This window comes from Balaenoptera ricei, chromosome 5, assembly GCF_028023285.1.
Source record: "Balaenoptera ricei isolate mBalRic1 chromosome 5, mBalRic1.hap2, whole genome shotgun sequence".
Taxonomy (NCBI): Eukaryota; Metazoa; Chordata; class Mammalia; order Artiodactyla; family Balaenopteridae; genus Balaenoptera; species Balaenoptera ricei.
In genome coordinates, this window is record NC_082643.1 from 33,671,332 (window position 1) to 33,684,708 (window position 13,377).

The 13,377-nt window shown below is 38.4% G+C and overlaps 1 protein-coding gene across 3 annotated transcripts in view; it reads right to left on the bottom strand.

Annotated features, from left to right (window-relative positions):
• LRBA (LPS responsive beige-like anchor protein) overlaps positions 1-13,377 on the bottom strand; it is a 737,360-nt gene that overhangs the window by 37,168 nt on the left and 686,815 nt on the right. For 2 of the 3 annotated variants that reach the window (XM_059922597.1, XM_059922596.1), the window contains exons 49-51: positions 12,310-12,399; positions 7,338-7,530; positions 2,813-2,875 (exon numbers count right to left, since the gene is read on the bottom strand). In XM_059922597.1, the coding sequence (XP_059778580.1) occupies positions 2,813-2,875; positions 7,338-7,530; positions 12,310-12,399 (346 nt within the window). The remainder of the gene's footprint in view (positions 1-2,812; positions 2,876-7,337; positions 7,531-12,309; positions 12,400-13,377) is intronic. The other variant, XM_059922598.1, reaches the window with a different exon arrangement.

Consider the following 13,377-nt stretch of genomic DNA (forward strand, 5'->3'; position numbering starts at 1 on the left):
AGATTTGCCTGAGAACTCTCCTGTGAGTTTTCCTTTCTTACCTCCCTTTTTGCATGCTCTTGTTCCACTAGATAGAATTTTACTATGGTGCTTTACCCCAGGGTAAAAAAATCTCTTGAGAGACAAAAAAAGGGACAATTCAAAATACTGATGTCATGCTGGAAGGTGAACGCCTAGGTACCAAATCATTCTGCAGGGCAGGTGGTTTCCAATTCATTGTTTTCTATAAAATGGAAGGAGGATCTAATCATGCTGTCAATTGATCATTAAAAATAAGTTTCAGTGATAGATTGTTAAAATGGTTATTTAATGATAGACTGTAAAAGTAATCCTTAATAATACATCACTCTGTGAATTTTGTCACATAACTCAGAAAGAGTTCAAAGATTTGAATGACCTTGTTAAAATAAGACTCTTTGCTTGCCCATCTATTTTCTTATGTGAGTAACATTCCTCAAAGCTTCCATCTACAAAAAACCCCCAAAAGATTAGAACTGTTGACAAATTCTGTCTCATTCAGCAACAAATAATGTTTATCCATGAATACATGAACAGAAAAGCCCTATTCATTTCATTAAAGCTGTATTTCCTATTTCCAATAAATATGTGTTTTATGTTCAATAATATTTATTAAAATTTAAAATTGTAATAAGTGTGTATTAATAATATTTGTTATAACTCAATGCAGATTAACTTTTTGAGCTGAGCCTTATGGTCACAGGAAATTTCAATGTTTAAATTTACATACAGACTTTTATTGCTGAAAACAGTATAATAGGGTAATCAATTTTCTAAAGTTAAAATAAAATTGTGCAAGGAAAGTACAATGAAAATATAAATTCAAGATGAGAAAGGAATACGTAAAATTTTCAAATGTTAAAAGCTTTTTCATGCACTTTTTAAAACAGAAAATGCTGACTCTCAAGTGACTTTGATATTTAGATTCTACTGGACGTATTTAAAATTTTATACACTATGTCAAAAACTATAACCATTGTAACTATTTAAACTTGTGATGATGTCACATTTAAACTTTCAGATGTCAACTTAAAAATGTGTGATAAGGTACGTGGTTTTAAACAATTATTTTAGGGGATACAGGAGCAAACAGTCTGAGGACCAAGGATCTAGAGCAGGGAAGAAAACTATGGCCTGCAGGCTGAATCTGGCTTGTGCCTGGTTTTGTATATAAAATTTTATTGGAGCACAGCAATGCTCAGTTGTTTATATATTGTCTGTGGCTGCTTTTGTGCTATGACAGCAGACTTAAGTAGTTGTGTCTGAGACCTCATGGCCCACAAAGCCTAAAATATTGACTATCTGGCCCTTTACCAAAGAAGTTCACCATGCCTTGTCTAAAGGGTCACAATTTCTTAATTAATTTAGACTTTATGCTATATGATATTCATTGTCAAGGTTTAAGACAAACAATGATTCTATACTTCAGAAATCAGGCTTTGAGTAGCATAGCAAATGGGTTTTATTATTTTCCTGACTCTTAAAACTTTACCCAAGTGAGCATTTAAGTTTTTAAAAAATATATGGCAAATCATATCTACTCAAAGCAAAATAAGATTTAGGAACCAGGGTAGTAATTATCCTTCATATAGATAGTTACTTCTTAGATTTCTGCTTATATTTGGGGAAATGATGAAAGACTTAGTTTTGAGCTTAAGGTTACTTTAGTTCATCTTGATAATTAATCTGCAAATGGTGGTCATTTAGCTCTCCACTGAAACAATGGTGTTAAAGACAAAAGAAGGTGACATACACATAGGGAACACCTTGAATTTTAAAATAATCAATGAGCTTATTCATATGCTTTATCTAAAAACTTAAAAATACTAACAAATTTACTTGTGCCAGGGCAATTTGACAAAATTGCAGGCCAAACATCCATGCTAGTAGCATACCCCTGCAGCTAGGTAATTAAGTTTTTTATTCTAAAAGTTATTGACTAAAATCTTCAATATCAAGGCTTAACACTCTTAGTGGGGCCACATTTGAAAACCCCACTATAAGCTGAAAAATGCTAAGCTGGAGATTTCAACTAACCTACTCAAAAAGCACAACAGCAATTAAATATTCTAAGTCATCTGCTGCAGACAGTCATTTCATCCCAATGGCTCTTTCTGGTCTCCTCCTTTTTTCTTTTTTTTTCACCCTGAACAAATTTAACCTCCAATGGCAATTTATTGGGCTGTAGGACCCTAGGAAAATGAATACAAATACCTTAACACTGCCATTGGCTGGGCCATATATTTCAACTTTGAAACTGCTCTGCAATTGCACATTAATCCCCTCAGATTGAATGGAGGGTCCAGGAAGAAAGGACTGATCTCCTTTAATGATGAAACCCTGGCACTACAGTTTTATTTTTCTCAACACAGTGCTGCTAAGAACCCCACTGTTATTATGAAAATTTCCCTAGCAAAGAAGCTCCGTCACATTACTGGTCCACCAATTCATCATAACGTGCCTCGCTCCTGCTCATCAACAAGTCTGAGTGATGAAAAGATCCAATATTATCCTGACAGAACTTCATGCGCATTCTCAATCACACATTATTACAGCATCCATATTAATTTTCAGTGACACGCGTCCTAGGCCTGTTCAAATTAGGCAAACCAACGAGGGGGAGTTGATGAAATACCAGCATAGCCACAGCTCATTGCATTCCAATTTGCATGCAAATGGTTTATCAGGAAAATTCCATTCCCAGCAACCAGCAAGTGAAAAACAACTGTAATCTACACTTCAGGGCCACCATACAGAGCTTAATGAATCGCAAAGAGAGAAGGAAGTGACAGACCTATGAGGGGATCGATTTCCACTGGCAGCTGGCATGACTGGTCTTGTACAGCACCTTGATGAGCTGGAATTCACAAACGATAAAAAAAAAGCATTATTTTTCATATACTAAACTACATTAAAATGCGTAAGTCAAATCTCATGTAGAATTGTTTCTAACCTCCAAATCTCTCACACGGTTTTATAAAATTTAAACAAAAAAAATTCCAGGTGCTTCTATGGCTAGCTTATTAAACATTTATTTTAGATTAGTGCTGTTCTGAACATGTGCCATCAGCAGTGGCTCCAGTCCTAGGCCATAAGCTATAGCAGATGCTTGACTGGCAACCTCTGATTCTGCAACAAAACAAAATTAAGTGGTAAGGCGCACTGAAAACAAAATGTGACAACCATCTGCTGACTGTAGCAAATACTATTTTTTTGTTACTTCTTAAAAAGGCAGTTTTGAATGCTGCAGCACAAAGGAGTCACAAAAATGTCAATTTATGATGGAGAAAGGGAAAGCTCTAAGTCAAGGACATTTAATGTTTCATCCATCACGTAAAATCAATCAATTGAAAGTCTGAATAAAAATAAAGCTATTTGCAGATAAATGTTTTAGTTAAATGCATTTGGCTGAAATGTTTTCCTAAAGATCTGATTGCAGCTTTAAAAAAACTTTTATTAATATTTAATATTTCCATAGTTTCAATTGAAAAATACTCTGAGAAGCAAGTGAGTAACAAAAATCAATCCATACTAAGAACAGTTTGTTTAATTCTCAAAATAGTTCTAAAGATTCAGATGTACTTATTTTGTGATTGAAAAGAGATTCTGTAGGCTGTTTCCCTGTGAAAGGTAGAAGGACCTGAGGGGGAGAGGAAGCGCTGTGAGAAGCAGGAGTGACCACTGGCCAGCTGTGCAACCTTAAGCAAATCAGAAGCCCCAGAATGAAGGGTTTAGAACAGATGATCTTTTTCAGCTTTGTAAATCTGAGAGTTAAATTCTCGGTCCTTTTCCAAATGATTTTCCTCCAATAACTCAGCCATTCAATCTGGTCCGCATCTGCCTTTTATAGACTCATAAGCATTTAAACTACTGCTTGGTTGGTATCAGAGCTCTGCTTAATATCATCAGATACTAGGATTAAGATGATATTACTATCATCAGATTTTAAGAAGTCTTTCTGACTGTCCTTGAGGGGCTGAAAATAAAAATGGGATACATTCCAATGTGTTCATTAGATTAATTCTACATTTCTGATGTTAGCACTTCCCCTGTTAGTAAATGCCAACTTTTCAAGGATTTTTCAATGATCTTTTGGAAGATCATTAATACTGATAAAATAACCTAAGTACAATATTAGCACTAAAAATTAGAGTTGAGTATATATAAGACATTAAAGTAGATGAAAAAAGGAAGGCATATGACTCCTTCTTTTACTGAAGGTATTGTCTTTGCTGATTACTAGCTCTGCCAGTAAAGAAATCACAGGGCACATATAGGGAATCATCAGGGAAAATGCACCACAGCCTCTGATTTACCCAACAGGGCCATTTACTTCCAGTAATACCAGGGCCAATCAACACTAATACCTTGAGAAGTTTTCTCTACAACTTTGAGAATCTGGGATCATAGAAACATTAAAACCAAACTGTCAGTGAAAGAGATTTAGGAGGTTAACTATCTTTGGTCATGCCTCAAATCCCAGTTCTGCCACTAACTGCCTGTGTGACCTTGGGCAAGTTATGTCGTCTCGGTGTTTCAGATTCCTGCTCTGTAAAATAGGTTAGATGGGTTAGGTTGAACCACATGAAATCACCAATACCTGGCTTTCTGACCTACAGAAATGGCAATTTCAACCTAAATACAGAACCTACATCCTAAGGTTGTTGAGGGGATTCAGTGAGTTAATACGTGTGAGGTGATTAAAACAGTATTCAGAACCTACAAAATGCTCTATAAACATTAGATGCCATTATTTTATTGTTTCAGACGCTCTGCAAGGTCCTTTGAGTGAGATGGAAGGATAAAGATGATTTTTCCCCTAAATCAGGACTCAGACACTGCATTGACAGGAGCTAGCTGTCTAATGAACAAGCTATGGAAATCATAGAATCTCAGAAAAGAACCAGAATCTAAACTAAAAAAACCTGCAACACGAATTTGATATTCATTGAAAAAAAAGCTGTTAGGAAGTTTTGACATTTGTTTTAAATCAAGGCATACTGACAGGTGAAGGCAGCACAACATAGGATGAAAGACCAGATTTATGTAAATAAACATACCTGAAATGAGGCACAGATTTAATAAAATGGATGCTTAATATTTTTAGGTGTAGGTGTACTGAGAATTGGAGATCACAGTGTAGAAAGAGAATCACCTGTGTATTTCCATATGTTATCATTCTTTGTAATTTATCTGGTGAAGAGTTGTCGTACTATAAAGCCAGGGGATGGGGACAAAAACCACCAGTGACACGAGGTACAGACCCTAAGAAAGCCCACTAGGGAGAATTCTAGGCAAAGAACTGGCAAAACATATGCAGTCTCCCAAGCTCTTATCTTACAGAAAAGTGAGCTTGGCCTCAGAGCAGGTGGACGTACCATATGTGGTACTCCAGCAGAGGGACGCTGCCCCTAAATCACTTTACAGATCTATAGAAAAGTGGGGAGTAGGGAAGAGAACAGCTGACAATCAAGTACTGATACTACGGGGAGCCCAGGGAAATGGGCTTGCTCCAAAGGGGAGTGTCAGGAGCTCAGTCATCAGTGCTGAGGGAGGGAGCCTAACGACTAAGCATCAGCTGGAGACCTAGCAGCCCTCTGGTTGAGCCAGTTCAGGTCCTGCCGAGCTAGCTCATTGCTAGGCTAAGACTCAAGATAGGGGTGGAGAGTGCTCAGAGCTTTCTGGCAGTTGAAAAGTTTTGTCTCTCCTCACATACACTGTCACTCTGTTTAAACTGAAGAGGTTCTCAGAGCCACCACAGCCAGCCACCCAGATTAAGCATGGTTTGCGGGGGCCCTTAGGCCACACACACTGGTGCTTTTGCCAAGCTCTAAGGGTAACTGCACAGAGCAGAGGTAGATCCTCTGGTGTGCATGACAGAACACACCGTCAGCATGTTCTTCTTCTAATGAGTGGTATTTAGAGAAAGAAAGAAACAAAAAAGAAATCACAGTTGTTAATCAAATTATAATCTTTGGTCCCAAAATATAAGTATGTTATTTGCATACACATTTACCTCTGTAAGATACGTTCGTTTGAAGAAAAGGGACTAAAAGGGCCTAATAATAGAGATACTATACCTGCCTCGATTTTTACCTTCTCTACTGTTATGAAATCTATTCTCTAATCAAATATCACCATTCATTTCATTTCTAATGGCCAGGAAAATGGCTATATTTAAGAAATTCTGATACGAACCACAGATTCGTCATGATGCGTATCTTATTACATTATTAAACATAGTTATTAGTGCACCTACTTTTTGTTTGAACATCAATTCAATCCTGTTCCATTCTAAAATCTCTTGCATTTAATTTGGCATGAAGCCCTTGTTCAAGAATTTATATTTGTGCAACCATTTCAGGTACTATAATGGGTAATGCTTTATGCACATTTTACAGATTTAATAACAAGTTAACAGACTATTAAAATCTATCTTTTAAAATTTCCTACCTAAAACAATGGCTTGGGAAAAAAAAGCCTATAATCTCCAGGACTTTAAAAGATTTTCCTTCTGTAAAAAAAGAATTTCTAACTAGTGGCCAAAAGGAACAGTGCTAAATCCAGATCCCAACATTCCTGTTCTAATGAGAGACAATAAATCACAGAGGGGTGATCATAAAATTTGAGTCAGAAAAATTGGGTTCAAACCTGGCTCTGCCACTGACTTGCCATATGTGATACTGAACAAGGCAAGCTCCCTGGGGCTCAGTATCTTCACTGATAAAATGTGGGCCTAGACTGGACGAACTCTCATGTCTCTTCAAATTTTGACTGTTTGTGATTCTGATGGTTATTTCAGTATCTTGCCATTAGTTACCCTAATTATTCAGCACTTAATGAAAGAACAGAATGTACTTATGGGGTTGTAATATTTTAGCTGGGTAATCTAAGTGCTCTTTTTCTATCATCCACAACAAATACTTCCATGCCATGAACAAAAAGGCACATAGTAGACAATCAGAAGTGTTTATTGAGCAAATGAATAAGTGGAAAAAAGAGGAACACCTGATAAATAAATACATACTATTTATGGACACAATATAGAATATCATTATGTGAGAAATAATATTTATCTCCAAGGAATAAAGACAAACCACCAGATGCCAAAGAAGAGTTTATGTTTTAACTTTTGTATTATACGCCTCAGAGGGAACTTCTTTAAACCTTTCAAAGTATGTTTAATTTTGATTCAGACTAATGCTCGAAAACTAAAAAGCTTAAATGTTGAGATATAATATATTTAGGTGGATATTAAAATATCTTTATACAGTGTTCAGCAGTTACACTAGGCCTTATAAGGGTACTTCTTTACTTACCCGGAAGGTTGTGCCACTTGTTCACGGCAAACAGCCTGTTAGCAGTGACTGTGATCACAGCGGGAGTGGCCAACCCAGGCTGGGTGTTGGCCGCCACGTGAGTGACAGGGGAGTTGGAGGGGAACTTGAGAACCATGATAACATCCTGCTGAGCTTGGTCTGTGAACATCAATGGACTCTGCAGGAGGAGATACTGTTGAGTGGGCAAGACAAGATCCAAATATAGGAAGGAAAAGACAAGGAGAGACAAGAAAGAAAGGGTGCAGGAAAAGAACAGGGAAGACCATGTTAACACAAGTTGCAAGTGAGAGCACAGCGAAGCAGAAAGGCTTATAGAAACAGCAATTAGTATTTGTTTGGTTTTCATGTATGTCATTAGTTGAATTTCTAGGTGACTGAAGTAAACTACATTAACAGAAACACTTTAAAAATCCATAAACTTTATTAACTCCCTTCCCCACCCAATTCCCATGAAGAACTAAAAGAATGATTTGATTTCAATTCTAAATAGGCAAAGTATTGGGGATTGTGTTAAACCATTCCAATTGCTATTATGTGTCAAGTATTGATACAAAAGAGAAAAAAAAAAGGAATGAGAATAGGCAATAGGCACAAAAGCAAGCCATGGTAATTTCCAAAGATCATCAAAAGTTGTGTTGAGTTAGCATGAAGATTTTGACAACTAAATAATGAGATAATTAATTAACAAATATATTTAAAAATAATAGTTGTACAGCATGCATGTGTTATTATAGTAGAGAAATAATTTATGAACGTAATACACAAACTTAATTATAAAGGTGTTTCAAAGCAATGCATAATTAAATGTACTTGTAAAAACAATATATTTATATAGTGTACCAAGTCATAAACACTACCCTATTATAATGCAAATGCCACTGCTTTCTGCTGCAGCTAAGGATAAAGAGAAATAGCTAGATGCCCCCCTCCCTCTTGGTAAAGAAACTAAAGCTCAAGACTTTTGATTTCTCCTTTGAAAAGCAAAAAGTAACTGAAAATGTTAAACAAAACATTGTCTGTTCTAATAACTAGCAAGAAAATAAATCTGGAAGACTATTAAGATTTAGAACATTCTTACAAACCATATGTCATAATCTGAGACATACATAACACCATTCTGATTTATTGGCTTTATTTATACTTTGTGGTAGTATGCTATCGTGCAGTAATTGCACTGTGCATTTTCAGCAAATCTCCTCTACCATGTCTATTTTCTAATAGCTGATTAGTATCATTCAGAATCGAAACACTTTGATGAAGTGCTTCTGGCTGCTTTCCTCTTGCCATATTTCAAAACACCAGGTATATGTAAATGTGTAGGCACATATATTTAACACGTATTTATTCAGAGCTGCTAATAAAAAATTAAATACATTTGCATTTTTATTATCAGTGCTTTTTAAAAAAAGTTATTAAGAGTACTTAGAAAAACATATTGCACTAAGAATACCTATTTGCACTCTTTGCATAAAGGTGTAAATAAAGGCAACTAATAAGCTACCCAGACACCCTTCTAAGCAAGTGGCTAAAAGCCAATCAATATTATGAGTTAATCCTCCCTGGATGCTCATTCAATTAAAGGTGTCAGTAATGCCTCATCTGATGTGGCCTCAATTAAATCCAACTATCTGATGGTGTGAAAACACAGGGGGATACAGCAACAGCAGCAAAACCAGACAAATAGGCAGCCTTCATGTGCCTGCTAATTACTACACCTGGTGTATATTATGGCGCATGCACTTAACGCAGCACGAGGTGGCTTTAATTTCTGCTACATTCGTGTGTGCGTGTGTGTGTGTGCTGCAGTGATGGTTGATGGGGGAACACATCTGAATGGTAGTAAAAAACAATTAATAACATTTGGGTCTTTGATTTTTCAAACCTCTGATATCAATAAGTAACATTTCCTATACAGAGAACCTCTTACACAGTTTTAAGGAATTCTGTGAAATTGGGTAAAAATGAGAAACAATCAGCCAACCACAAAATATCCTATAAGCTAGCTTTGATGGAGTTCTGGGAAAAGGAAACGAATGTCATTTCAGAACACCAAGCCTTACTTTTCAACTGCGTAGGTTTTTTAAAAAAATAATATTTACTAAAGTCAATTTATAAACTCTGAGAAAGTCAGACTAAAACATACATCATGAAGTCTCACTGAAAGGAAGTTGATACATATTTCTGAGCTTAACAGCTCATGTTGTAAATACAATTAGGCTCAAATTGAATAATTCCAATGTTTATGCCCTTAAAAAAACACAGGAAAATCTCTAACGTATAGGAAGAATGTCTTGTTTACACAGTGCCTCTAGTGGCCATCTCTTAGCCACATGGCAAGGACAAGCCCTTTTCCATAGAAAACCGCAGACACCATATCCAGAACCGTCCCCTGCATCCTTCCAACAAGCTGTCTCTCCGGCTGTTCCTGTGCATTTCATCCTGACTAGAGCTCCCAGTGCAGGCAAGTAGCAGGAAACTCTCGGGGGCACCATCACATCCTTGGCTAGTGAGTATGGAATAAGGAACACTAGAAATAAGAAAAAGCCCAGCCCAGCATACTGGGCTAGTCTAGAGCCACAGTAACAGCTATGGATGAGCGGGACATCTGGTCAAATAGGGGCAAGAGAAAAAACCCTCATCCAATCCTGGGTGCCTCTGCGAGCCCAGTATGAGGTAGAAGTAGGAAATTGCTAGCCAGATTTCATTTGGTTTTCCCAGATTACGTATGCACTCGTTGACAACTCTGGTTTCTTTCTAACACACCTTTCTTTCCCACCCACATATGTATAAGAAGAAAAGCACAATTTGCACAGGTCTGAAAAGGAGTTCAGGTATTCGATTCAGAGGATGAGGATAATGGAAGAGATGGCCTCCCATCCTCAAATAAGCATGTGCCTTCCCAGCCTTGCCACCCTCGGGACAGTAAAGCTGATCTGCCTCAGTGAACCAGTCATCCTTTTGCCATGGAGAGAGGCTTGGCAGTAGGAACTCCCTCTTGGTCCCAGTGACCAAGGCTGTGCCGTGACCCAGGTAGAAAGTCAATGGACCAGTGGAGGTGCTTCCATTAGCCAGCACCGCAGCAGTCTGCATCTCATTGACAAGCTATTACTAAAACTAATTCCAAACCCCACACATAAATCATTCTTACTATTTTTATGGCATTATCTTCCATTGTTCTTGCCAAATGTTCGTTTTTTGTGTAGTCTTTTCACTAAAGCTACCCTTTATGTTCTTTTAAATATGATTTCACCTGCTTAAAAACACTGAGGGGAAAAGGTGATGCAAACAATTTTTTAAATGCTTGTAGTTTATAATCATGGTCAATTCATATAGAGAAAGAAGGGGGAAAAAAGACTTGGAAGAAGAAAGAAGATGACAAAGAGGGCAAAAGGGGAAAAGACACAAAGAAGAAGGAAATATGGAAAGAGAAAGGAAGAAAGAGAAAGAGGGTCAGAGGCAGAGAGGACCACATCTGTATCCCTGGCCCTCTTGGCATCTAACAAAATTCTACCATTCTAAGCCACAACATGGAATCAGAATCCCTTTTAAATTATTCAGGGACTTCCCTCGTGGCACAGTGGTTAAGAACCTGCCTGTCAATGCAGGCGACATGGGTTCGAGCCCTGGTCCGGGAAGATCCCACATGCCGCGGAGCAAGTAAGCCCGCGAGCCACAACTACTGAGCCCATGAGCCACAACTACTGAAGCCCGCGTGCCTAGAGCTGATGCTCCGCAACAAGAGAAGCCACCGCAATGAGAAGCCCACGCACCGCAATGAAGAGTAGCCCCCGCTCGCCACAACTAGAGAAAGCCTGTGCCCAGCAACAAAGACCCAACGCAGCCAAAAATAAATAAATAAATAAGTAAGTAAATAAATTTAAAAAAAATTATTCATTACATTTATGGAAATAGACGTTATATCCCCTACTCTGAATTTAAAACGGTAATGAGCAACCTGTTTTATTGAGGGACAATTCAAGAAAAAATATAATCCCTATCGCCTGTAGTTTTAAAATATGATTTTTGTCATGCCATTCAGTATTTGTTCCTATGCTGAATTTTCGTTATCATTAAAGTATTTCCCCCTGAAATTTCAGGAACCATAAAAGAGGAACAGCCACATATTTTACAGCTCTAGTCTATTTCCCTACTCCTGATTCTGGGCTGGCCTCTGACTGAACTTGCTTTTGACCAATAGAATGCGGCATAAACAGTGTTACGCACGTTCAAAAGCAAGCTTCAAGAAGTCATGCCGAAGTGTTCTCCTGGAACACGGCTCCCACCATGGGAGTGGCCTGGGCGAACTTCCTTGATGATGAAAGACCACGTGGAAAGAGCGGTCTGGCGTCTCAGCACCTGCCCCAGCAGTCCGTGAGGGAGCCAAGGTGAAAGACAAGAAATGCCCATCTGTCCCTCAGAATCACAGGAAATATAAATCACTGTTTTATGCACTAAGCTTTGGATGTATAGTATATCATCATCGTCGTCATCATTTCTTCCTCCAAGGTCCCTGACTCTCAGTAACATTTCCTACATATTAGGATTACTTCCCAAACTGAAATTCCCAAACTGAAAAACATATTGGGATGTAAAGAATAAACACAATAGGAAAACTAATCTAGACACTCATAGGGTCAAACCAGAAAAGTTATCCATCCCATGTCTGGAGATTCTGTCCTAGAGTGAGGGTATGAGACAATTATGGACCTTTTAATTCTGCAACACAGAGCACAACCTGATGAAATACTAGAGCACTGGAGCAACGTCTGCTTCCCGAAGACTGCAGGAGAACAGGCCATATTTGTTGGCTGTTAGCAAGTTCACAAAGAGTGCATAAGAAGAACAGGCCCAGATGTGGTGGAGAATCTCAAGCACAATGAAAAACAGTTATGAATGTCAAGCAGGGTCTCAAAGAGAGGCAAGAAATGAGGAGAGTGCAGGCAGCACTTACCGCTTGCATGGCAGAACCTCTGGGAGGATGGGGCTCTATGAGGAGCTGAGAAGGCGTCTGCCCAAAACTTCGGATTTGTGCTTCGACAGCCTGGAAAAGGCACGGGCAAGTTTGAGGGTTAAGAGGTGCTAATTACAGGCAAAAGAACCACAACCGTCACCTGAAAATGTCATTCCATACTTCTGGCTTATTTCATGTTGGAAATCAACCTTGTATTTTCACAGTGGGGCTAAGCACCTGGTAGGGCATTGAGGGTGAGGTCATTCTTCACTACCGTGGAAGCTGTTCCTACAAAACCCTGCAAAACTTTCTCATCTTGCTCAGTGATAGGAAACAGAAACCAGCCATTACAATCAGAAACTGTCCTTTTTGGCTTCATCTCTGTTTTCTTGCATTTTTTTCCCCTGCTTGCATCATCCCTGATGACTAAAGCTAATCTTTTACAGGTATAGAGAAAACCTACTGCTGCTTTGATTCTAGGCCCCATCTCACCCTGGGAAGTAGAAAAAAGAAACCCAGCACCTGTGAAAATCGCTTGATGCTATTACTTTTGAAGAGCATTATTGCTGACAGTCTCTTTGAACCTAAGTGGCTAAACAACAAAGTAAAAGCCATATGTTGTATCCAAGCATGAGAGGGTTAACCCGGGGACTGACCAAACACAAGAAACATGTGTGTGCGCCGTTTTCGAAAGATGTGTGCCTGTGCCCTTTGTCGCGCGCTTCCGACCACGGCTCTTCCTGTATACCCAGCAGAGATGCTCACTTCCCAACCTCATCAAGGAAAACTGTTAAATGCCAGATGCGGTCACTATCTGTAATGATTTTATTTGTTTACTTGTTTATGCCTGTCTCCTCCCACTAAAATACAAGATCCATGAGAGCGAGGACCTTACCTCTCTTCTTCACTCTTAGATCCCTAAATTGGGTGAATGAATAAATGCTATAGTATGTGTGAGGGGACAGAAGGAAGCAAAGATACAGAAAGATGACCTCAACACCCCACACAGTCAGTATTCTTAACTCCTGGGCTAAAAGGATGAAGAAAACCTCTCTGTAAGGGAATATA